This window comes from Piliocolobus tephrosceles, chromosome 7 (assembly GCF_002776525.5).
Source record: "Piliocolobus tephrosceles isolate RC106 chromosome 7, ASM277652v3, whole genome shotgun sequence".
NCBI lineage: Eukaryota > Metazoa > Chordata > Mammalia > Primates > Cercopithecidae > Piliocolobus > Piliocolobus tephrosceles.
The window spans coordinates 146,846,961-146,871,791 of NC_045440.1; the positions used below are offsets into that span (position 1 = coordinate 146,846,961).

Consider the following 24,831-nt stretch of genomic DNA (forward strand, 5'->3'; position numbering starts at 1 on the left):
ACACAGAACAGTACCTGCTCCACGACCCCATCGCCATGAAGCTCAGAGCAGGCAAAGCCAATTGAGGTAGGCAGCGAGCAGAAGAGCAGGTGCTCGTGGGGTAGACATGAGTGGGAAAGGCCGGAGGGAAGCTTCCAGAACTCATGCCATCTTAGGAAAGGCTGTTGTAAGCACATCAACACATGAAATCTCAAGAGACTGACAGATTTAAGTGCACAGAAAAGTAAAAACTTCTGCAAATATCCTCATGAAATTCAAAGAGGAAAATGACAAAGGTGACCCTCCTGAACACTCGGAGTTCCATGAATCCATAAGAAACAAGCCAGCTGGAGACAAGTGAACAAGGGAACACAAACCATGTTGAACTTGACCAAGAATTAAAGTTAAGCCTGGATGGCACCCTCGTCTGCCCTGCTGTCCACGTTTCTGCCCATGGCTGCTGACGCTGACGAGGCCCAGAAGGGCCAGTGGTCCATACACCCTTTGTCCCCCAAGCCGGTGGCAGCGCTGACCCCCAGGACTGTTCATCTGGATGAAGGTGCTTCTCTGGGGAGGGCTTAAGACCAGCAATGAGAGGAGCGAGGTGGGGCCTGGGTGGGGACCAGCTTGTGACTACCTGGCAAGTCAAATGTCACTGCCTGCAGGGAGCCTTCTAGGCTGCAGACACCAGGGAAAGGTTGGAGCTGGATCTGGTACCTGTGCCCTAACTGAATCGTCTCCTTGCTCTGCCACTCCCCCGTGACTGCTGGTACCCACTGGGCAGGGGACACCCTAGGTGGGAAGAGCTCAGCCAGGGCCTGGCTCCAAGAAGCTGGTTAGGGTGGGGTGGTGGAGTCCTGGAGAACGCGCAGCCAATGGAAAGGAGGGAGCTGGGGCTCCTCAGCCAACCTTTGGGGGGATGCGCCCTCCCACCGCGGCTGGGCCACGGAGCCCCGCCCACCGCCCCGGCCAGGGGAGGGGCCGGCGGGAAGCAGCCTCCGCAGGCGCGGGGGCGCCTCGCCCCTGTCCCGCCCCAGGACCGCCCCGCGCAAGCCAGAGCACTGAGGGTACTGAGCTGGGCCATAATTTATGTCCACCCGCCAATGCTTTATGGCTTTCTTAATTCGGCTCCTGCTACTATTAATGTAGTTAATGCTGAGATTATATCTATTTTCTGGCGTCAGGCGGTGATTTATTCAAGCCATTTTTCCGGTGGAGGCTCCCACGCTGTTAAATCAAGCGCCTTGCCAATTAAGTGCTGACTTGGAAAGTGGACGCAATCTTAGCAGACATCCAACCGCAAATTAAACCGTGCCTGACTCTGGGGAGTGGGCGGGGCAGCGGGACGCTTGCTGACTTGCAGGAAAGTCAGGAAAGTGCTGGGTGCATCCTACCCGCCGTGGTCCCAGGGCCTGTCCCTGAGCCACGGGTCTCTGGAACTGCAGCCCCAACCCACACTCCAGGCCACACGGCACACGGTTCCGGGGAAACACCCTTAGACACCCGTGGCTCCTAAGCCACGCCCAGCAGGCACCTGACACACAGGGCCCTAGCAGGTGCTGGGGACCTTGGAGGAGGTGGGGGAACGGGGCCATGAGGAAGGTGGGAGCCTCCCCAGCAGGTAGGTGGGCTGTGTGGTGCTCAGCAGCTGGAAGGCCCCCCGGGGCCTGGACCCTGCGGGAGTCTCACCCACAGTCCCATCTCTGAGGGCCCACATAGCAATACAATAGAAAGGAGGTAGGGAGGCCAGGGTTGGGGGCAGCCAGGCTAAGGACTCCCACCCCCAACAGGCCCAGCTCTCCTGAGCACTCCTGTCCCCTGTGGGGGCCTCAGTCCTCTGTCAGGCACTGTCCATATGCCAACTGCAGTGGCCACCCAGGCCCAGTCCAGGGAACCTGCTGCCACCCTCCTCCCCAGTGGGGCCCTGGGACCAGGTAGGCAGATGCCACAGCTACCACAGCACCTGTTCTGGAAGGGTCCCCAGGTCCTAAGTGCACCGCGCCACCCCTGTCCATCTGCCAGATACTCAGCCCAGCCCTGAGAGGTTAATCATGTTTGGGGTGAGATATGACTGGAGGATTGATATATTGGAGGAATTAAATAAGATACTGATGGCTGAGTGCAGTGGCTCATGCCTGTAATCCCAGCACTTTGGGAGGCCAAGGCTGGCGGATCACTTGAGGTCAGGAGTTTGAAACCAGCCTGGCCAACATGGTGAAACCCTGTCTCTACTAAAAATTCAAAAATTAGCTGTGAGTCCGGTGGTGAGCACCTGTAATCCCAGCTACTCCGGAGGCTGAGGCGGGAGAACTGCTTGAGCACAGGAGGCAGAGCCTGTGGTGAGCCGAGAATCGCGCCATTGCACTCCAGCCTGGGCAAGAGTCCGTCTCAAAATAAATAAACAAACAAACAAACTAACGAACAAACATTGACTATGTAAATACTTTACGACCACCTCTAAAAACAAGGTAAAGTGGTATTCAAAATGGCGTTTAGGCCAGGCGCGGTGGCTCACGCCTGTAATCCCAGCACTTTGGGAGGCCGAGGCGGGCGGATCATGAGGTCAGGAGATTGAGACCATCCTGGCTAACACGGTGAAACCCCGTCTCTACTAAAAAGTACAAAAAATTAGCCTGGCGTGGTGGCGGGCGCCTGTAGTCCAAGCTACTCGGAGGCTGAGGCAGGAGAATGGCGTGAACCCAGGAGGCAGAATTTGCAGTGAGCCAAGATCGCGCCACTGCACTCCAGCCTGGGCGACAAAGCGAGACTCTGTCTCAAAAAAAAAAAAAAAAAAAAAGCCGTTTAACTATGTAAGGCACCCAGGTAGCGCTGGGTGACAAGGACATTTTATTTCTTCCTGTCAGGGTGGTTTTTCAGTTTCCAGGAATGCCCATGCTTGCCCCTCCCTCCAGGGAGCCCAGGCACCAACTGGTAGAGACACACATGTCCATGGCTGGGCACACGGGGCAGGAGGGCCCAGGCACGGGGGGCTCTGCCCTCCACAGGCTGAGGGGAATTCCACGGATCCCACAGGAAACCCCGGGGGCCCTTGAGCTCCCTCCCAGAAGGTCCTTGTGTAAACTGAAGGGATGCTCCCTCCGGATTTGTCACCAGACACTCCCTGCAGCCTGTCCCTTCGATGCCACTGCTGGCCCACAGGGAACCATGCTGTGGCCTGCAGTTCTGCCGAGGTGGCAGCAGCATCTCACCAGGGAGCTCCTGCATCCTGTCCCAAGGGTTTGCCCACAACGGCTGGGCGAGGCTCACTCCCGCATGACCGCAACAGGAGCCAGCCCGAAAGGGCAAAGCAGCACCTTGAGCCCCACGGCTGGAGACGCAGCGTGCCACACATGGCTCGGGGCACATGCCCCATCACCAGCTCCTCAGGCCAGCCCAGCCTGGAGCCATGCATTGGTCACAGTGGCACAGAGAGGACCCCCTTGTCCTGGACTCACGGGTCCCTCTGCCGCCATTGCCCAGCAGGCCATGCTCTCACAGCAGGGATGGGGTGGACTAAGCGGAGGCAGAGGCCGTGCAGGGCTGTGGGGCCAGGTGCAGGGTGGGCCCTAGAGAAGGAGCAGAACAGGGCGTGACTCCCTCAGTCCTGTGGGCACAGGACACCCTCGACCCTGGGCCTGGCTTGGACTTCACTCACAGCACCTACTCCTCTTGGCCTCCCACTTTGCTGGGAAGCCCTCAGCCACCCTGTTTCTCACAGCCTACCCCATGGGGCGTTGCCTCCACCTGGTGCACCAGGTGCAGCACCTGAGCATGGCTTGTACCCCAGGGGACGAGGGCAGAGAAGGAGTGAAAGCAGAAAGAGGGCACACTACAGAGAGCCGGACACATGCGTGCAGACAGGGGATGGAGAGGAGAAACAATAAGGAAAAGACAGACATGCATGGGACCAGAGGGTGGAGGCCTAAGAGGCACAGAGATGCAGGGACGAGCAGGCCCAGGTCAGGTGGCAGAGCCTGGGGTGGGGGAGGAGTGTGCTGGCCTTGGTGGCCTCCAGGCGCCCCCTCCTCACCAGCCACCCACTGAAAACACCACAGTCAGGGGACACACACCACAGACTGGCCCAGTGAGGGGGATCCGGTGGCGGCCACCTCCCTCCTCCCACCGGAGCCTCAGCACCGGGCCATTCCCAGCGCCCCAGCCCGCCTTATCCCCCACCATCTGGACCCTCAGTCCAGGACACACTGGCCCTGACCCTCTGCAGCACTGACCACAGGACCATCCTGAGCTCCCTGCAAAGAGCTGTCCACCTGTGGGGACAGGAACGGAGCCAGCAAACAGACCTGGACCCAGAGCCACTGCTGGCTTGATGCTCAGCTCCCAAGGGACTGATGCCAGAGGGGCCTGGGGAGGGCCTTACCTTGCACCTACACCTGTGTGGGCACCTGACCGCACGCACTTCCTGCTGGTCAGAACAGCAAAGGAAGAAGGCACCCCCGTTCCAGGGGCTCCCTCCTCAGGGTCCTGTGCCCTGGCCCAGGGACTCCCTCCTCAGGGTCCTGTGTCCTGGCCCAGGGGCTCCCTCCTCAGGGTCCTGTGTCCTGGCCCAGATCTGCCCTGCCTGGGGTCTAAGATCTCCAGGAAAAGGTCCCTCTCCCTTTGTCCGGAAAGTCCCAGAGGATCAGAGGTGTCCCTCAGGGACATCTCCGCCTCGGTGTGGATGCAGGCTAGCTCAGGCCCTGGCAAGACTGGCTCTCCTCCCTCTTCCCTGCCCCAAACCACCAAGGCCGAGGCTGCAAGAGGGGTCTGGCCCTCAGCCACACCTGGAGAAGGTGGCAGGTATGCAGGCTCGGGGGAATGCCAGCTCAGCCCTGCTGCCACAGGCACTGCCGAGGACTCCACTCACAAAGCCGAAAGGCCTGCCTGCCTCAAACAAACAGAGAAATAAATAAATAACCACAGCACACTTCAAGACGACTTCCAAATTAAGAGTTGCATCCATGCTGTCAAGCCCCTGCTAGCAGCTTCTGTGGCACCTTCCGTGCAAAACCGTATCTCAGCCCATTTATTAGAATGATGAAGGCAAAAGGGATCTAAAAATTGCACTCCTCCCTTAATGAGCAGCCGAAGGGATCGGTAAGCATAATTTCAGAGGCCAGTAATATTTTATATAATCGCCGAGTGGTTTAAATTGAAAACCCCCAACTGAATCAATATTTACTGCATTGAAACGAAATGAATAGTAATAAGTCACTAAGCTCCCTGTCCTGTTTCATAAAATAAAAAATTATAAAAATGAGCACAGGCACAGGGAGGCCATCACATTAACTTTTACAGCACTTGGGGAGCTGTAACCGCCTGTTCCCATAAAATAAAATTCTAAAAAACCTGCCGGAGTCCTGCCTCAGCAGCACGTGGGAAAGCCTGGGGAGGGGAAGGGAAGGGGAGCTCTGGGGGCCGTCCCCACAGGCCTCCCCAGGGCCAGGATGGGCCCCAAGACCCCACAGGCTGACCATGCCTGGTGTCCACCCACATCCCACACAGAGGCCCAGAACACCCTGGACCCTCCAGCTCCAGCAGAGACTCCCTGCCACCCCCAGGCCAAACTTCCTGCTTTGATTTCTTTACCAGTTTTCTCAAATTCCAGAGCATCTGAGAGCGTGAATGAGAAGCTCAGGCAACGGGAGCGGTGGCAGCCCGCCAGCCCCCCCTCTGACCAGGCCCCAGGCTCTGGGTGGGAAAAGCACAAACGCCTGCCAGTGTGGAGAACGGAGAACGGGGCTCCAGCAGATGACCCCCTGAGGGGTGAGCACAGGACCCCACCCCACAGTGGAGGAGCCTGTGACCGCCCCTGCAAACAGGCTCACACAAGGCCTGGGAAGGTCAGGGCTTCCAAGCACAGCAGCGCTGGCACAGCCCAGAGTGAGGGCCAGCCGGGACAGGAGGGAAGCGGCAGGTCGGGGGATGGGGGTGCTGCAGGCAGACACACAAGGGGATGGGAGCACAGGAACACGGCCCCCAGGGGGCTAGGAGCCCCCGCACTCACCCTGAGACCCTGGGCAGGAACAAAGGCCTCATTCCACGGGGCGAGGCTGGCTCAGCAAGGTGGGGAAGGGGGCCTCCTGCAGTCAAGAATGAGGAGCCAGAGTATGGGTCACAAACAGGCAAACGGCCTGAGCAGATCTTTCAGACAGGAGGACAACCAACGACCTTACGTTAGCCCGAGTAAGTACTCAACATCACTGGACATCAGGGAAATGCCAATTAAAACCACAGTGAGAGGCCACACACGGGAGAATGCAGATTAAAAAGCCGACAACACCACGTCTGAGGGGAACAGAAGGGGTCACGGCATGCTGGAAGGCGGTTTTGTGACTTCACATCAAGTCAGCACATGTCTTACGTCCCAGCGATCCCACGTGCAACAGTCACGGAAACACAGGTGCACAGAAGGAGCTGCACAAGGACTCAGCAGGCTTTATTCACAATCACCCCAAACTGCAAGTGACTCAAGTAAAATTAATAAAGTGTGGAACAAGAAAGGAAGGCTCCCTGGCAAAGATGGGAAGGGCACTGTGAAGCCAGCAATGACACGAGCCTGAATCAGGTGCCAAGCGAGTGAGCCAAGCTGGAAGCAATGCAGGAACATCTGACTCCATTTACAGAAGCTCCAGAGCAGGCAGTTAATCCACAGTGAGAGGATCAGAGCTGGGGCTACCTCTGGGGGTGGAGGCCTCTACTGGGAAGAGGACAGAGAAGAGCAAGGGTGATGTTCTTTATCTCAACGAGGGATGTGCTGCACAGGTGCATGCGTTTTGGGGTTTCTGTTGTTGTTTCTGAGACAGAGTCTCACTTTTTCACCTACGCTGGAGTGCAATGTCAATCATGGCTCACTGTAACCTCGACCTCCTGGGCTCAAGCGATCCTCCTGACTCAGCCCCCTGAGTAGCTGGGGTACAGATGCATGCCACCATGCCTGGCTAATTTTTCTTTTCTTTCTTTTTTTTATTTTTTCAACTGTAGAAACAGACATCTCACTACGTCGCCCAAGCTGGTCTTGAACTTGCAGGCTCAGCTATCCTCCTGTCTCAGCCTCCCAAAGTGCTGTGATCACAGGTGCAAGCCTGTAATGCACCTGGTGACTCATTTGTTAGAACGCATAGACTGTTAGATTTATACCTCCCACTGTATGTAAATTCTACCTAGAAAAGAACTGTGAACAAATGTGGACCCCTAGTTAGTAGCCCTGCTTTGCTCTGTGGTATCTGTTAATAGTACTGGAACTTGTGTGCTAGGCCTGAGCAAATGAGCAGACAGACTGAGAGAGTGATGCGGCAGCTGTCTCCTGGCTGGAGAAGAGTCAGGAACACGGAATGAGGGAAGGCTGAGTGAACCAGCAGAGGTGGAGTGGAACTCATGCTGTCAGCGTGAGGGTGTGCACGGGAGTGGCAGCAGACACTCAATGCCCTTGTTCTGACTCAAGAGGGCAGCAGCGTGTGCCCCCAGGCCAGGACCTTAGCACCACCGACACCTGTGGCTGTGCGATTCTTGGCCAAGGCGGGCTGAGAGCCACTGCACCCCAAGGAGCCGGGGTTCTGCAGAGAAACAGCTGACTCCAGGGTGAGCCTGGAGCACCTGCCGTGCAGAACGTGAGGACGTGCCCAGGAATGAGAGGACACATCAAAGGGACACAGGCCAGCCTCAAGCGGCTTCCACCAGCCAAGGCTGGGACCAGGTGAGAACCAAAATCACACAAAACAGATCACAGTCCATCAAGGGGAGGAAAATCACAGAGCAGATCACAGCCCATCAAGTGGAGTAGGACTCCTGAGTCCACACCGCTAAAGCCAATCAACAATGATGCAGGGCCAAGGGGAGGGAAAGCCACCGCTCACAGGATGGAAGGAGAGGTGGGAAAGTGAGCCCAACGTCTTGAATGAGTGGACAGAAGTCCAGTAAGAAACAGGATGCTCCCTCAGTCCTCACGCTTCTCCCCAACGATCGCCCAAAGTAACCTGCTCCGCAGAGAAACTGCCGGATGACATAAACCCAGTGGTCAGGCCAACACCACTGCGCCAGGCAGCCTGAGGCCACACCAGTGCTGCCATGGCTTTCCCGCCAAAATGGTAAATCTGCATCTTATCACAAAAAGACATCAGATAAGCCCAGTGGAAGGGTCACAAAACAGCTGGCCTCTCTTGTCCAGACTCCCAGCCCTTCCTGCACTGGAGAATTGCACGTGGTCACAGAGACATCCCAAAGCACCAGGCTCCAGGGGCACCAAGGCTCCCGCTTCTGTGCAAAAGCTCGTCTACAAAGGAAGAGAAAGCAATACTGCAAATGCGATGAAATATCATATAAACGACTGGTGAGTTTCGGTAAGGGAGTCCTGGGTGGTATTTTTGCAACTTCCGTAAGTGTAAAAGTATATCAAAATAAAAAGTTACCCCAAAAAATTAAATGCAAGAAGCTAATTAGGAGAGGAAAGAGGAGAGAGCCCAAGAGCCACACAGCTACTCTCCTCCCTCCCAGGGGTTCCCAGAACAGCCAGGACAGGGAGACTCAGCATCCAGGCCAGTCCCAAGGCTTCTGCACCCACCTGTCCATCAAGCAGCACCGCCTTCCTAATCCCCCCCAACCCCGCTACCAGTCACGGCCACCTCATGCCTGCAGCTGGGTGGGCAGCAGGAGGAAGCTGCCCCCGAAGGTGTAACCATAAAGCCAGGAGGGCATCCTGGTGTCCACATGGGCCATGAGCTACAGAGCAGTCCCGCCTCTGACAGGCAACAGCCCAGGAGCAGCACCGCCTGCCCCTGCCCCATCCTGGCAGCTGCGGTCTTTGGTGCTGACTGCAGCCATCTATAGGCCGAGGTCTTAGTGGAGTCCTGGGGAAGGCGGAGCACAGACGCAATGCTGTGGTCAGGAGGGCCCTGGGTAGCCAGGGGCCAGGGCAAGCCTGGACACAGATTTCACACCTGCTGACCAGCAGCCCCACACAGAAGCTGAACCACGGCCATCGCTACATGGCTGTCTGGTACGGCCAAGTCCGGGTCCCCTCCGTGGTCTCCGGGTCTCACGTGTGTTACCTGGGCTGCCAGCAGCTCAAGGCCTGGCCAAGTCTCTGCACTTGAACACGCTGTGCCTCCCACAGGGCTTTCTGGGGCTCCCCAGTGCTGTGCCAGCTGCTTCCTTCCCCAAGAGAGTCCCCTCTCTGCCTGGCACGCACCACAGCTACAAAGAGGCCCCAAAAAGCCTGTCCCTAAGTCCCCATGGTGACACAGCTTCCGTGCAGGCAGGGCCAGACACACGGCAGGCCCTCAACACACCAGGTGAGCAAATGCGAGTGAAGGAGCCAAGGAGAAAGGCAGAGAAAGGCAGGAACCGCCTGGGCCGCGCACCGGGGACCGAGGCAGGGGCTGTGTCATGCAGCCTGCTGCAGCCACCCGCCTGGGGGACCCTGGAAAGAAGGTCAAGAAGCCAGACCTTGGCCTGAGTGACAGCACCCACAAAACCCAACAGACTCAAGGCTCCTACCCAGTTAAAAACCACAACCCAAACCACCACCCCTCTGTGTGAAGCCTTGTCAGGCTGGGCTCTCTCAGAACCTGCAGGGCTAGAGCCTTCCTGCCCTCCTGGCTCGGGGGGAATCAGGAGACCCCGGAACTTAGGGTCACCTGCACCCAGACCCCCTGACCCGAGCCCACAGCCTCTGAGTGTGGCCCGCTCACCAGTCATCTTGCCTCGCCAGCCTGCTGTCCTGCCACGGAGGTGAGGAAAGGCCGTGGAGGCTGTAGTGGCTCCAGGCCGCCCCCAGAGCTGGGCTAGGACATACAGGGTAGGCAGCAGTGCTCCCAACGAGCCTCCTGCCCCACGCAGCCCTGTCCTCCCCGGCTGGAGGGGGTCACCCCGTGTTCTGCCCACTCACTACCTTGGCCCTACTGGCCCCCACACTGCTGTGTGGACCAAGCAGCCTAAGGGGGATGGGAACCGGGGGCAGAGGGGTACAGGGCGGGGCAGAGGCAGAGCCATGGCTCAAACACAAGCCACCAATGTGAGTCTCCCCCAAGAAGGGGCTGAGAGCTGCCGAAACCACACAAGCCACATTTCCTGGCCCTTTGCAGGCCAGGACCACTGCCAAGCCCAGGGTTGCAAACGCCAAAGGACCCCACAGAGGCTCCTGGCTGTGAGGGAAGCCCAAGAGCTAATTTTTTTGTATTTTTAGTAGAGACGGAGTTTCACCATGTTGGCCAGGCTGGTCTTGAGCTCCTGATCTCAAGTGATCTGTCTACCTCGGCCTCCCAAAGTGATGGGATTATAGGGGTGAGCCACTGCACCTGGCCATGTCTGTTAGATGTCAACATAGCTTTGGAGGAGACGTTCAACACCAGGGTTTCCAGAGTTGGGCCATGATGGAGTGCTGGGGTTTTTTGTTTTTGTTTTTGAGACAGGGTCTTGCTCTGTCGCCCAGAATGGAGTACAGCGGCATGATCATGACTCACTGCAGCCTCAACCTCCTAGGTTCAAGGGATCCTCCTGCCTCCTCAGCCTCCCACGTAGTTGAACCAACAGGCACAAGCCATCACGCCCAGCTAACTTTAGTACTTTTTGTAGAGATGGGGTCTCACCATGTTGCCCGAGCTGGTCTTGAACTCCAGGGCTCAAGTGGTCCACCTGCCTCGGCCTCCCAAAGTGCTGGGATTATGGGTGTGAGCCACCATGCCTGGCCACAGGGCACTGGTTTTATAGAAGGATTCATCCCAAGTTCCTCTGACTGGCACACCCTGCAGGGCACATCAGAAGATGGCGAGAACACTGCTGTGGACTGAATGCTTGTGTCCCTCAAAACCCGATGCTGAAGCCCTGGCCCCAGCGGGATGGTGTGAGGACGCAGCGCCTTCAGAGGTGATGAGGTGAAACGGTTCTGAGGTGGGACCCTCGTGATGGGACAAGCATCCTCATGAGAGACCCCGGGCTGCGCACACCCTCACCACGCTCTCCCTGCGTCTCTCTGGGCCATGTGAGGATGCGTGGGAAGACAGCTGTCTGTACACCCGGAGGAAGTCCCTCACCAGACACCAAGTCTGCCCAGCACCCTGGTCTCGAACGTTCGACCCAGGACTGTGAGAAGTCAGTGTCTGCTGAAGCCCCAGTCTGTGCTACTGTGTGACACGGCCCTGGCCGACAAAGATAGTGCCCAAACCAGAAGACTGGCAAGAGGCGGGGCAGGGCGGCTGGTGTCCCAGGAGGCTGTGCAGGCACACCTGCTCATTAAGGAGACACGCACGGGGAGTGCAGCATCGTGGTGGGGACCCCTCCCTTCCCCGGGCTGAATTCCTCTTTAATGAGGCGTCACTTTGGAGAAGCGTTTCAGGGCCCTTCAAAATCCTGGCCTAACCCTCGTCAAAACTGCACAGATTACTTAAGATTTACCGCACAGACACAAAATAAAATAAAATAAAATAAGGCAGCCCAGCGAGAGGCAGCCCCATGACAGGACCATTTGTAGTCAGGATTGGAAAAGCCTCCGATTCATCTGCTTAAGCGCAGCGGCTTCTGTTTATTTCGCACTTTCATGTCAAATGAATTTGGAAAGAGAAAAAAGGTGACAGGCAGTTAGGGATATAAGTCACATTTCAGCTTCAGTTCAGATTAATGAACTTGCTGGAGCTGGTGAGGGCACCAGCAAATCCACAAATCTCAGAACAAAAAAATTAAATCCCCTCAGCAGAGCCTGAGGCTTCAGGGTGGCTCCTCCAAAACCCTTCACTGACCTTCTGCCTCGCACCCCTGCATCCCAGGCCCTCTGAGCTTCTGGGCTGGCTCCAGGCCTGGCACCCCCAGGACAGGCTTCACTTCAAGGCAGCAGTCCTGGGGCCCGGGGAAGGGCTGGCCAGGGCCAGCTCTCAGGGACCACTGTGGCAGGGCCAAGGTGCACGTAAAGCAGCAGTACAGTAAGCTCCCAGCGTCCCCGGGCCAGAGCAACAGCCCCTTCCTGTGTATTGGACAGATGTGACGGGCACCACACTCTGCAAAACAGCCCAGTCCCATGCCTCAGCTTCTGGGGAGAGATGGCACATGGCCGGCACACCACCAGCATGACCCTGTCAGCTGTTGCCCCGCCCCAAGCAGCCACATGGCCGGGCATCTGGAGGCAAGGGCAATGCAGCCTCTGACGGGAGCAGAGGTGGCACCATGGATGCCACCCCTTGAGGCAGGAGTCCTGTCCTGCCCGTGGCACACAGGCACTGCTCCTTTTCTCCTCCTACCCTCTGCCCCGCCCCAGTCTCTACGCATGATGTCTGGAGCATGCCTCAATGGTGTGTCCATCCTCAGAGACCTGGCTGGCAGCACGCAGAAGCCCCAGGAGTTGCTGCCCAGCAGCCTCTGCCTTCTGTCTGACGACGAGCACCGGCCGGTCACAAACCGGAGGCCACCAGCCAGCACCCAGCCATCTCGCCACCACCTCCTCCAGCACCCAGCCATCTCCCCACCACTACCTTCTCCAGCACCCAGCCGGCTCTCCACCACCACCTCCACAGCACCCAGCCATCTCCCCACCACCTCCTCCAGCACCCAGCCGGCTCTCCACCACCACCTCCACAGCACCCAGCCATCTCCCCACCACCTCCTCCAGCACCCAGCCGGCTCTCCACCACCACCTCCACAGCACCCAGCCATCTCCCCACTACCACCTCCACAGCACCCAGCCATCTCCCCACGGCCTCCTCCTCCAGCACCCAGCCATCTCCCCACTACCACCTCCACAGCACCCAGCCATCTCCCCACTACCACCACCTCCACAGCACCCAGCCATCTCCCCACGGCCTCCTCCATGTCCAGGCCCAGAGAAAGCCACTGACAGGAAGGCCCCGGCCCCTATTACAAACCCAGCCATCAGGGGGCCCCGATACTGTCCACATGGGCCCATCAGGGGCCCCTGCTGTCCACCAGGCCGACAGTAACTTTCTACTTAAATTAGGAGAGGGAGAGAGAAGTCGCGTGTGCCAAATCACCCCCTGGGACAGGGCAGAGGCCTAGGCTCAGGCCAGGCACCCACTTGCCCACCCTCCCTCCCTCAGGCTGCAGGGAAGGGGAGTTTCTAGAGCTTCCCAGAGGAGTGAACAGGCCTAATCACACGGAGCCCTCCCCACTGCCCAGGGCAGGGCTAGGGCCAGTAGCTCAGGGCCTGGGGCTCTCCAACCGAAAGCTGAGAGGAGCTGCAGAGTGGTCCTGGGGGCTCATGGCCAGAAGAGGGGCCCCCTCTGTTGCCTCCTCAGGGCAGTGCAGTCCCCACCATGAGCATCACAGCTGCGGGGAGGGGAAAAGAGGGGAGGTGAGGTCCCAGAGACAGGGACAGAGACAGGACAAGGTGAGGGCTGTTGTCAGCAGCAGAGCTGTGCAAGCTTCACTGTGGAAGCCTGTGTTACTGCTTCTTGTCCCCACCTTGGGCAGGGCCCAGTCCCATTCCTCTCAGGACAGGGGTGGCAGAGGTCCTGCCCCCTCCTCCGTCTTTGGGGTTCCAGCTCAGGACAGGGCCTAGAGACCCTACCATTTCCCATGGCACACGCAGGCAGGGACAGGATGTCAGGTTCGCACTGCACTGTGCTGCCCCCAACCACACCCTGCCCAGGATGCTCAGCCACTCCCAGCAGCAGTCCTGGGATCTTTGTGTGCATCCTGGGGCGGGGTCAGCCTGGCCTTCACACACATCCCAGGGCCTTCCCTCGACACTCAGAGCCCCCTGGGCCTCGCTGTGCTCCCCACTGCTGTCCCTTTGCAGGGTCTCTGCCAGCGGTTCCCTCTCCTCCCAGAGCAGCGCGCGCTGTTGGCCTCGTCCATCTCCCAGGAGCTGGGGGCTTCATGGAGAGCAGCCCCGGCTCCATGCTCGGAACTCGCCGGTCCGCTTCAACAACAGAGAAAGATGCCGAGGCGCTGAGGGGAAGAGGCCTCAAGTATACACATGACTTCCTCTCAGGGCGACCAGATCTCCAATCACAGTGAGGGGTCGGCCGGGAGCATCCCACACCACCACACCAGCGCTATCCCTCCGCAGCTAGCCACCCTGCCTCCCTCCCCTCCCGCGTGTCCACCAGCCCCTGCCAACTGTGACCACCGTGGCTTCCAGGACTGCTGGGGCCTGCCCGCCAGCCCCTCCAGGGATGGGTGAGGGAGCTGGGGCCCAAGGAGAGCCCTGGTCTCAGGCTCCAGCCAGCCAAATGGCAGGACAGCCTGCCTTCTTCCTCTCCACGGCAGCCCTTAGTCTATGGTGGCCTGGGCCTGCCCAGGGAGGGCTGAGGGCTCAGTCACATGCAGGCAGCCCTGGCTCGGATGGAGCATGGGAGATGGCGCATGGGCCAGGCCAGACCAGCCGCTGGCCCAGACAGGCCCTTTCTGCCTCAACAACCCAGAGCCCAGGCATGTGTACAGCCCACAGCAGGCCAGGCAGCCATGCTAGGACGCAGGTGACCCCGGGCAAGGAGGGCCCAGCCCGCTGGTGGCCATTCTTCCCAAGGTTTCCTAAGAGTCGTGCCCCTCAGCTCAACACCCTCCCCACCGCACCCCCACATCCACAAGCCCAGGGCTCAGGCCCCAAAGGGTCCCAGACGCCTGGCAAGGGGTGGAACAGGACTGGGCTGAGGCGGTCAGGAAAGCGGGGAGGGCCCCTCACACACCTCCTTAGCCACATGTGCATCCTAGGGTGGGCTCAGCCTGGCCTTCACACATAGAGAAGACACTGAGGCCTGGAGCCCAGGGCCACCAACCACAGCCAGGGCCTCCAGGGGTGGGCTGAATTCAGGCTCCTGGTGCTGGGGGTCTTGATCCATCAAAGGCGGGGTCTACTCCACCTCCTACCCACCCATGCCTGTGGTCCAGCCCCTACACCAGGGCACTCAGAGAGTAACGGCCGCTCCCTGCAGGGGAGCTGGCCAGGCTTCGCTTTGGAAGAACAGGGAGCTTGGAGGGAGCCTCTCAGCTGACCCGCGGCTCTCAGCTACACGGCACCGACAGGAGGCCCTGGGTGCTGGGCCAGCTGTCACCTCCTCCTCCTCCCGGCCTCCTCAGCCCCAGGGCCCCGACACCCGTTTCTGTGCAACAACACCGTCAGGACCTCCTGAGCAGGCCCAGCTACAGGACTCAGACCAGCTGGACCCAAACCGGAGGCCTTCTCAGCCTTCAGAATCCCGAAGGAGAGGCCCTGCTGGGTCCACCCTGAGGACAATCATCACTCAGCCCCCAGCCGCACCCCCGGGAGAGACGGACCCTCGACGTCGGGCTGACGACGGCCACAGGACGGGGAGCAGGAGTGGAGAATCCATAAATTTGAACCTCATTCCCGATGATCTGGGGCTCTTATTAAGTAAATTAATTTAAGTTAATTTAGCTCGATCATGACTCCCGATCACAGTGATTTAGTGTGGGGGAAATTGCATTAGGAAAGGCCATGCTCACCAGATAGAAGAACGGAAGAAAATTAGATCCACTTAGCAATGTGAATTAATATGGAAATAGCAGGTGTAAATTTAACCTTATCGAGAGAATAAAAATTATCTTCATAAATTTGTAGAAATAGCCCCCGAGATGCTTATAAATCTATTTAAAACAAAAATATTACAAAAAGTGCAGTAAAATTAATTTAAAATATACTCCAGCTATTGCCTCCAGAAAAGTCAGCAGCAGGGCCAAGCTGAGTGTGGCCGGGTGATATGGGAGGCAGCAGGACACCGCCTGGTGGGCTCGCCAGCTGGCTGACCTGCCACAGGGCCCCAGAGCTAGACAGGGCTGCCCATACTGGGGGGTGGATCCCCTGGAGTTAGCCTCAGGCCTGGAAACCTCTGGCCAGCAGCGGGGAACCGCCAGACAGCCACGGTATGGCGGGTGGCCGTTCCCTGGACTATGGCTGCTCGCCCCGAGGCCCTGCCCACCATCTCCGGCCCACGCCACTCCCCCAGGAGCAGACTCCCTCAGGGAGGGTCAGAAGACAGAGAGAGGGGTCTGCCACTGTCTGCTTCCCGCCAGGGCTATCACCCTCTCCCGATCCTGGAGATGGGGCACCACCACCACAGCAAAGGAAGGGGCCAACCCCCTAGGGCCAGGCCTCCTGAGGCCCAGAGACTGAGCAACCTCCACTGAGCAGGTGGCAAAGCCTCCTGGTGTGGGGGCCCCAAGAAGGCAAAAGCCGATCCCCGCTGACAGAGCCGCCCTCCCAGCCTGCATCAAGGTCAGAGTGCGAGTGGGGGTCAGACCACAGGCAGGCAGCCAGCAGCAGGGCAAGGAGGAGCTCACATCACCACCTTGACAATCATACATTGACAGCTTCCAGACAGGCCGCTGAAGGCCCAGCCTCTCCCACCAGAAGCTTCTCCCTAAGAGATGCTCAGACAGCACATGGCGTGGGCCCTGACCGTCCGGGCCGCGGAAGCTTCCATGGCACAGAGCCCTCACCAGCTAATAGGCTTGCTGAGAACAGCAGGGCATGTGTGCGCGTGTGTCCGTCCGTCTTCGTGTGTATGTGGTATTCACAGGCTGGCCTCATATTTGGTGCAGAAATTGCTAAAGACACAGAAAAATCAGGCTGGTCCCCAGCCAACGAGCCAAACGCCAAGCAGTTCTGGGATGCGCTCAGCTCCCCCTGGCCCTCGGGTTCCACCCTGCAGCCCTCAGGGCAGGGCCAGACAGCCCAGTCCCCATGCCTGCAGGAGCCCAGAGGAAGCCTTCCTACCTGGATAGTGAGAGCCGCCGGGCCCGCCAGGAGGGCAGAGACAGGGCGAAGGGCGGGGCGCTGAGAGGCGAGGCCGGCGTCTTCTTGACAATGCGGTAGCGGGTCTTGATCACCTTGCTGGTGGGTGGAGTCTGCACAGCATGCAGGCTGGATGCTGCAGAGAAAACCCAGGGCACAGACATGGGTCAGGGAAGGTCGGCAAGGGCAGGGTCAGAGAGGCTGCCCACAGTGCCAGCTCTGCCCACCACCCCCGCCAGAGCCTGAAGACTCTCCATTGCCCCGTGGATAAAACTCCCAACCCATGTGGCACACAGATCCCCAGGGTGCCTGGCAGCCGACGCTTCAGGAGCTAGCCAGTGCAGCCTCTAGGAGAGGTGGGCACCAGCCCCTCACACCCTCTAGCCATCTGGAGAAGCAATGGAATGCCCACAGGAAAACCAGGAGAAGCCAGGGGCCTGGCAGCTGGGGACGCCTTGGAGGCCCCAGATAGTATCCACACCAGGCGGACTTGAGGTGGCTGAGTGACTCCCAGCAGGGCAGTGAGGCAGGCAGATAGGCCACCTCACCCAAGCCAGAGGTGGGGGGTTGGGAGGCTCCCGGCCTGTGCCCTGCACACGGGAGGGCTGCTGCAGCACTCACCTCCTCAAGCGGCACCTCCTCACCTCCATGCCCAGACGGATTTATGTACTTAATCACTGTTTCCATAACATTTTGCAGGGTGATAGACACAATAGCTTTTTTCTTGCTGAACGTTTCATGCAATTTACAGGAATCTATTGTCCGAGTTCCCTTCCACTTGATAGCTGGCAATTTACCCACAGCTTTGAGGGTTGCATCTAATTGCCTAACTTGCATCGGGTACAGCTCTGGCTGCCCAGGTTGCCGTGTACAGTTCTGGCTGCCCTGATCATTAAAGCTAACCCAGTAGTGGGTGCAGGCCCGCCCTCCCAACAGCTCCCCTTGAAGCCCAAGCCGGCCCCCTCCACCCCACTCAGGGTCGCCCACAGGAGGCTCCCACCCCCTCCACCCCACTCAGGGTCGCCCACAGGAGGACCCCACCCAGCCCAACCCGGGGGACCTCACCTCCTTCCAGTCAGGGCACAGGGGCCCCTGACTGCCCCCAAGCCCCAGGACACACCCTCTTGGCCCCCACAGCCAAATAGCCCTCGAGGCACCCTGCTCCTTGGAAAGGACCAGTAACTGTTACCGTTTCCCCAATTCTTTTCCAGAGCCCTAAACACAATGGATCTTGAGCAGCCAGGGTCCCTCCTGGAGGCCTCGCTTCTGGCCCATCTCTCCACAGGCTCCCTCACTCTCCTGCCCGCACTGCCCTGTCCAGATGTCGGCAAAGAGCCCCTCCCTCCGGCGTTTCCCCAGCACCATCCAAGCTGCAGCCTCTACCAAGGCACCTGTCAGCCTGCACGGGAGCAACTCCGAACACTTGGCCCCAACACGGCATCAAAGCCTTCCCAAGAGCCCCCCCGAGTCCACATCAGAGAGTCTGCCAATTGAATTTTCAAGGTCTTACAAGCAAGGAGAGACCAGCAAAAAAATCAATAATAGCTTGTTTCAACTAAGCGCTGGAGAACATAAGAAGTCCTTAAGTTATCAATTACCCCGTGGTGACCTCCCCACCTTCCAGCCCTGCTGCAGGCTCCCTGCTTCTGCCTGAGGAGAGCAATGGGCTGCCCAGCTGCTCCTGCCCCACCTGGGCCAAGCTGGGGGCCAGCCTCGGCACCTGGGCAGTCAGGGCACCCACTGGAGCACCGCCAGCCGTGGGGCCAGGGCTCGGGGCTGCCACCTGCCCACCCCTAACCCCACAGTACCCAGGGTGACCCACTTGCCAGCCTGCAGCCTGCTTCCCACCACGGCTTCCCACAAGCCTCCCAGGCCGCCCAATGCCTGCTGCTCTGGGACGTAGAGCCTGGGGCAATGCTGGCCCCCTTGGAGCCACAGTGCGACAAAGCTAAGGTGCAGTCCTGCTCAGAGGCCAGGCGGGGCCAAGCAAGGCAGGAGGGACACTGGGCCACCCTCAGGCCCTGGGGGTTTGTGTTCCCCTCATCAACCTCCTTCCCCAAATTCTGAGCGCAGGAGCCCCCAGACCTGGCCCAGTTCTATCCCCGTCGCCAAGTGCACAGCATCCCTTTGGCTAAAACCACCTCTAACCTTGGGGAGCACAGCTCGCCCTCCCTCCCAGGCGCTCCCTCCCAGGTCCAGCACATGCCAAGTCCTCTAGGAAGTCCCAGCCCCCACCGCACACAGGACCAGACTCTGCACTCTAGGACACTTCTGCCCAGGAGGGGCAGCTTGGGGCAGGCAGGGCCTGGCAGGCGGCAGCACCATGATCACGTGCCCACGCGGTGCTGGCAACAGTCAGGTCAGGCTTCTTTGCCTTACTGTGTGTTACTTCCCCTCCTGAAAACCACACGGTCATAACGCAGCCCCAACCTCTTGTCACAACCTACTCCGGCTGGGCAGGTACGTTCTGCACATGTCACCTAGATAGACCCCTCTCCCACAGGCCCTAGCAGAGTGGGGGCACTTCGAGGGGCTCACAGTGGGAAGGCGGCAGCCGGTGTGGGCCCAAGCTGAGCTCTAGCCTGCAACCCACCCCCACAGCAGGGTCGTGTCCCCCACAGCCTGGCCCTGCAGGCCACGGGCAGACCCTGTCGTTCCCAGATGGGCAGCTCGGACAAGCTCATGACAACCCAGGACGGGCAGGGCACAGCCGGACAGAGGGGTAGTGGCAGACGAATTCTGAGCTGGGCCCCCAGCGGCTGGCAGGAGCAAGGGCACACAGACCCAGAAAGTCAGGGCTGCAGGAAGGAAGCATCCCTCCCCGGCCCTGTTCCCCAGGGTGTGCAGCAATGGCGTGGGCAGGTGGCAAGGCTTGGGAGGCTGCAGGACGCTGCTCTGTGGCCAAGAAGGACCCAGGCAGAAACAGGCCCCCATCCCTCCTGGCTGGCTGGGGTTTGTGTAGATAATCATGTTATTTAGATAGGATGTTGGTTTAATTCCCTTCATTACAGACTCCCAGGGCTGTAATTTTTTTTCTCCACGTGACGCATTCCCATGGCACACTCGGCGCATGTCAAGCCCCTTGCGCCTTTATTGCCGGCAATGCCCTGGCCCGCGTTATCAGCCCCGCACACACAGCCCTCTCCGCCCGCCATCAAGAGGTCACTTCTAATGACTAATCGATCTCATTAGCTTTCCTAATTAAAAACTTTACTACCGCAATGGAAGACAAACTACAAAAAAACTGCTGGCATCATATGTGAATGGGATATGAGCCCATCCATCAGCAGGGTTTGAGCTCTTGCACACGGCACCACCTCGGGCCAGGGGCCAGGTGGGGCAGCCCTCAGGCACCCGAAGAGCACTCCTGTGTACCAAGCACCACAGGCCCAACGATGCACCGTCAGGAGGGCGGCAGCTGAGGCTGGGCCCGGCCATCAGGGGTCCAGGAGTCTGGTCCCACCCCCAGCATGAGCTGCTCCTGCAGAGCCTGGCCCTGCCCACCCAGCTCACTCTCCTCGGACAATTCCAACACAGACGGCGGATCTGATCAGATGGAGGCTGCAGCCTTTCTCTGTTTTACGCGGAGCAGGAGTTGAGGGAGAGTTCAGATTTTTATGGAACTTCAAAGGGAAATAACTAGGAAGAAAATGAGTTGCCAATTTCACAATTGGTTAATGAATAAGAAGATGAAACTAGAATTACTACTCTGTGCAAAGAACTGTTTGAGGCTGTCAAGCAGGAGAGAAGGCGGTTCCACCATCCCACTGTCCAGCCCACCAGGGCCAAAGTGAGTGTCCCGGGGAGCTGTCCAGCTGTCTGTCCAGCTCCCAGCCTGCCGATGGGAGCAGGACCAATGCCATCAGGCAGGGCCTCGCCCATCAACTGAGGCAGAGACCCAGAAAGCCTCTGACTGGCCCCAGGCCAGCATCCACCAGCCCCTGGGCCTCATGCACAGGGGGCTACAGAGATGGGAGCACCAAGGCCCCCAGAAACAGCAGGCACAAGAGTGGGCCCTGGTGCAGACCGGCCCAGCGCAAAGACAGCAAAACTGTCACTGCCGGGCTGCCGGCCCAAGAAAGTACCCTGGTTCTAGAAGCCCCTTCCCCAAGCCTCCGCAGGCTTCATCCCAGCTGGGGAGTGGGGACAGTTGAGCAGGAGGCCAAAGACTGGCATAATATTTGCTGGAATCGGCCATAGCCACCCCCACAGCAGCAGACAGGACGGTGTTGGGCCCACGAAGGGATGATGTTGACTTGCCCAACAGACACCTCGCACCACACCACATTCCTGAGAGAAGTGGCAGCAGTGAGCAGCCAGAATGGGCCAGGCCCACAGAACAGGCCTGGGGCAGCCCAGACCCTGCATGCTAGGAGAGCGAGCAGGGAAGGGGCCAGTCCAGGTGCAGCCCCCGGGGCTGCTGCAGCGCTGCCCAGGGTGATGGATGGCTGTGGGCCATGGGCATTCCAGCCAGTCAGGCCCCCCATCCCTAATTCCTGACAATTCCACCTTGTCTGTACATTACCTGATCTGCTTTTTATCAACAGTTGCCCTGGCACCTCACCATCTCCACACTGCCTATGCCCTTCTCTGACTAATGGCAGCTTAAACGCCTGCAAACCCACTTCTCCTGGTGTCTGTGACCTAGTTCTCTGTCTTTCCAGTCCTGTTGTCGTTTTTGAGGTGGTGCCAACTCTGTGCCAGCCCAGGTCTCTGGCCCCGGTGCCCTGAGCACGAGGTAGGAGGGGCCGGGCAGCAGCACAGACTAGGGATGGCACCTTCCAGTAGGGCCATGAGTGTCCCACAAGCAAGCAGGACACAGCCTAAAGAGAGGGCAGGAGGCCCTGTGCCGTTCCCAGAAACCTGAGTTCACGAGGCCCCCCCCCCGACACAGCTCCAGTCACACTCCTGGCCCCACTCACTGGCCAGGCCTCGTCCTCTCTCCCTCCGGCACTGCCTGACCAACCCAGAGCTCGGGGGTTGCACCTTCAGCCCCACAGCCACAAGAGGGCGCCAGGGATGAGGCAACGTCTCCCAGAGAGCAGAGTTCCCACGATTAATCGCCTAATTAGAGCTGTGATTACAACAGAGAGTGCTCAGTGGCGCGGGGAACCCCGGGAAGTGCCCCTCCAGGAGAGCCAAGCCTGCCTGGAATGAGCAGAGCCTGGGGTTCCTGAGAGAGCAGAGAGCATGGCACAGGCCCAGGACTAGAGGAGTAGGGGCTGCAAGAGGCTGGGACAGCCTGGGCGGGGGGTGCCCAGGCACTGTGGGGAAGTCAGGGCGGGAGTGTGGGAGGAGAGCTGGGGGCACTGGGAGTCAGGCCTACCCTGTGCTCCTGCCTGGCTGGCACCATGCTCACACCTGCGGCCTCAGCTGGCTCCACAGCCTCTGGTACCACGCCGCCCTCAGGAAGCACCTGCCAAGCGCAGGCCCCACCTTCCACCCCTGCAGGTCCAGCTCAAAGGCCCCTCACACCCCCATCCCTCCCAACTTGGCTAGGAGACTGCTGAGGGGCAAAGGCAGGGGAGCCCCAGGGAATGGGGCAGGCAAGTTCCAGACCAGCCGACAGGGCAGGTGAGCCCAGAGGCCCCATCTCCTCTGCTGCAGCTGGCAGGTGATCCTGCCCCCACCAAGGCTGCTGAACACCCAGCACCAGGCCCCACGCTGGAGGCTCACGGAGTCCCGTCAGGCAGCGTCCCTGACAGCGGCTGATCACGCTCTTGGAGAAACAGCCATGAACACTCCAACAGAGCATGTGGCCCACGTTCCCGAGAGACCCGGGCTCTTGCATTTCAGACCGTGACGTATGTCTGAGTGGTGCGCAGACCCCCGGGCCTGGTAGGGGCACAGCGCCTGCCACTGCAGCCAATCAGAGGTAGCGTTCGCAGAACTGTCTCTCGCTGAAGGCAGCTCAGGTAACAGTTCTCGCTATTCCTGGGGCAGGAGGCTCTGCCCATCGTGAGCACAGATGCCCTTCCCTGCACAGCCCAGGCCTAGTCCGGGGCACCTCCTGGAAGGCACCCGGGCCTGGCAGCTCCTACAGCCTTTGCTGAGGCTGATGGGGGTGGACAGGGTGGCCCAGCCAAGGTGAAGGGCTGTGGAGCAGCTGAAACCAGCGAAGCTCGCCAGGGCCTGACCACCGAGGGTCCCTCCACCAGGCCCTTTCTGAAGTTTGGCCCAGTCTGAGTTGTCCCCTGGAGCCGCACAGTCACCACCTTGGTAGCCTGGTGCTCACCCCCAGCACTTCCACACGCTAGGTCCTGAAGGTGGCGAGGCCAGCGCTACACTGGGGATGACATAGGTTCTGGCCTCCAAGGAAGGGTGGGCAGACCCCAGGGGCCATCAGGAGCGGCTTCCCCGAGGTCCACCATGTGCAGGGGGCAGTGAGGTCAAACAGGAGGTCTCTGGCCCTCAAGTGCCACCATGAGGTCCACAGGAGACTGCCTGCTCTCCCAGGAGCCTCAGGCCATGGGTCCCCACATTCCCACCTGGGTTGCCACTGCAGACCCCACCCTGGCTCGGGCCCTTGTCTCCCCAGTGTCTGCAGCGTCTACCGTGGAGCTGGCCTGGAGCCACTGGCCCACCCAAGGCCTGCCTGCCAGCGTCCACTTGGTGTCACCACACAGCAAGCCTGATCCTGCCGGACACACAAGTGCACTCAGGAGCACACGCGCAGAGACTGACATGCACACGGCGGCGGTGGGCATGCACACAGGCGTCAGCACACGTGCATGGTCATTCCCGATCCTGTGGTTCTCGCCCCTAGCAGCCAGGACGGGGCCAGGTTGCTCACCCCACAAACCTGTACCCGGCTCTCGCCTCCCCTCAGGCCCTCGAGTTTCGTGCTGAGCCAGGCTGTGTAGCTCAAATGCGGCCCAACCCTGGAGCTGGGCTCACCGCCTGGACGTGCACCTGTGGGCACCCATCTGCAGGACCAACAGCCTCATTTCTACTGACACCTGGTGAAGTTAGGGGCTGCATGGCCACTCTCCAAGGCCACTCTCCGAGGCAGGACAGGAAAGCCTCCCTGGTTTTGTGTCTGTCTCTTCTCTCTGCCCTCCTCAGTCCCCTCCCTGTCTGGCCCATGTGCAGCTAGGCCCAGCCGCCGCAACTGCTGTGGTCCTGGGTGTCTGCTCCCGCAGGACGAGGCCTGTGCCCGGCCAGTGCCCCCCACCATCCTGTAGACACACCCCTCAGTGAACGCTGGGAGCTCAGGGAGCCTACCATGCCCTGCACCCACTGTCTGGACCCACCAGTCCTTACTGCTGGGTTCTGAGAAACATGAGGGTCAGTCCCTGGGGCCCAGGCCTGCCATGAGGCTCCTGCCCCGCTCCCCCATCCAGAAGCCCAGCCTCTGCTCTTCTCTTCCCCAACCACAGATGGGCAGTTCCCAGCTGCTTTTCTCACCTAGACACCGAGAAGGGCAGGATGGAGCCAGCCTGTGGCGCACACACACTGCCCGGCCTGCAAGGCCTCGGCCCTCCATCACGCCAGCCAGGCGGGTCATCGGCAGGGCCCCTGGGGCGCAGCGAGGGGCTGCAGTGATTAGTGCTGATGAGCACACAACCCGGCTGGTCATGCGTGACATCAGCTTCCCGCAGACAGCACTGGTAGGCTGTGGGGACCCTGCAGTTGTGCGGAAAAGTGGAATCAAAGTGGGCACCACGGGAGGCTCAGCCTCTCCCCACAAACAGGCCTCCCAGGCTCCTCCACTGTTTGGAGGGAAAGATCCAGGTAGGGCTCCTGCCTGATTCTGGCCAGGTCAGGCAGAACATCCCCATCACGAGAAGGGAGGCACCTCTGCCCCTCCTGGCCACCACACAGAACCCACAATGCCAGCCACATCAGCTGAGGGCAGTGGGAATGTGGCCAAGGCCTAGAGGAAGACACCAGCCCACGATGCCCACAGACGGCACAGCTGGGCCAGGCAGGTGCTGGGCCAAGGAGCCTTTGCGGGTGCCTTTGGAAGGGATGGAGCCTGGAAACACCAGCCCCCTCCACCTGCACCAGCGCTCCACCTGTGTCACTCAAGACAGCTGGAAACACCGGCCCCTGCACAGGCGCTCCACCTGTGTCACTCAAGACAGCTGGAAACACCGGCCCCCTCCACCTGCACAGGCACTCCACCTGTGTCACTCAAGACGGCTGGAAACACC

At 59.6% G+C, this 24,831-nt stretch overlaps 1 protein-coding gene across 1 annotated transcript in view; it reads right to left on the minus strand.

The window, feature by feature from the left end:
* ZC3H3 (zinc finger CCCH-type containing 3) overlaps positions 1-24,831 on the minus strand; it is a 101,308-nt gene that overhangs the window by 49,446 nt on the left and 27,031 nt on the right. The window contains exon 6 of the mRNA XM_023228039.3: positions 16,658-16,811. Within this exon, the coding sequence (XP_023083807.1) occupies positions 16,658-16,811 (154 nt within the window). The remainder of the gene's footprint in view (positions 1-16,657; positions 16,812-24,831) is intronic.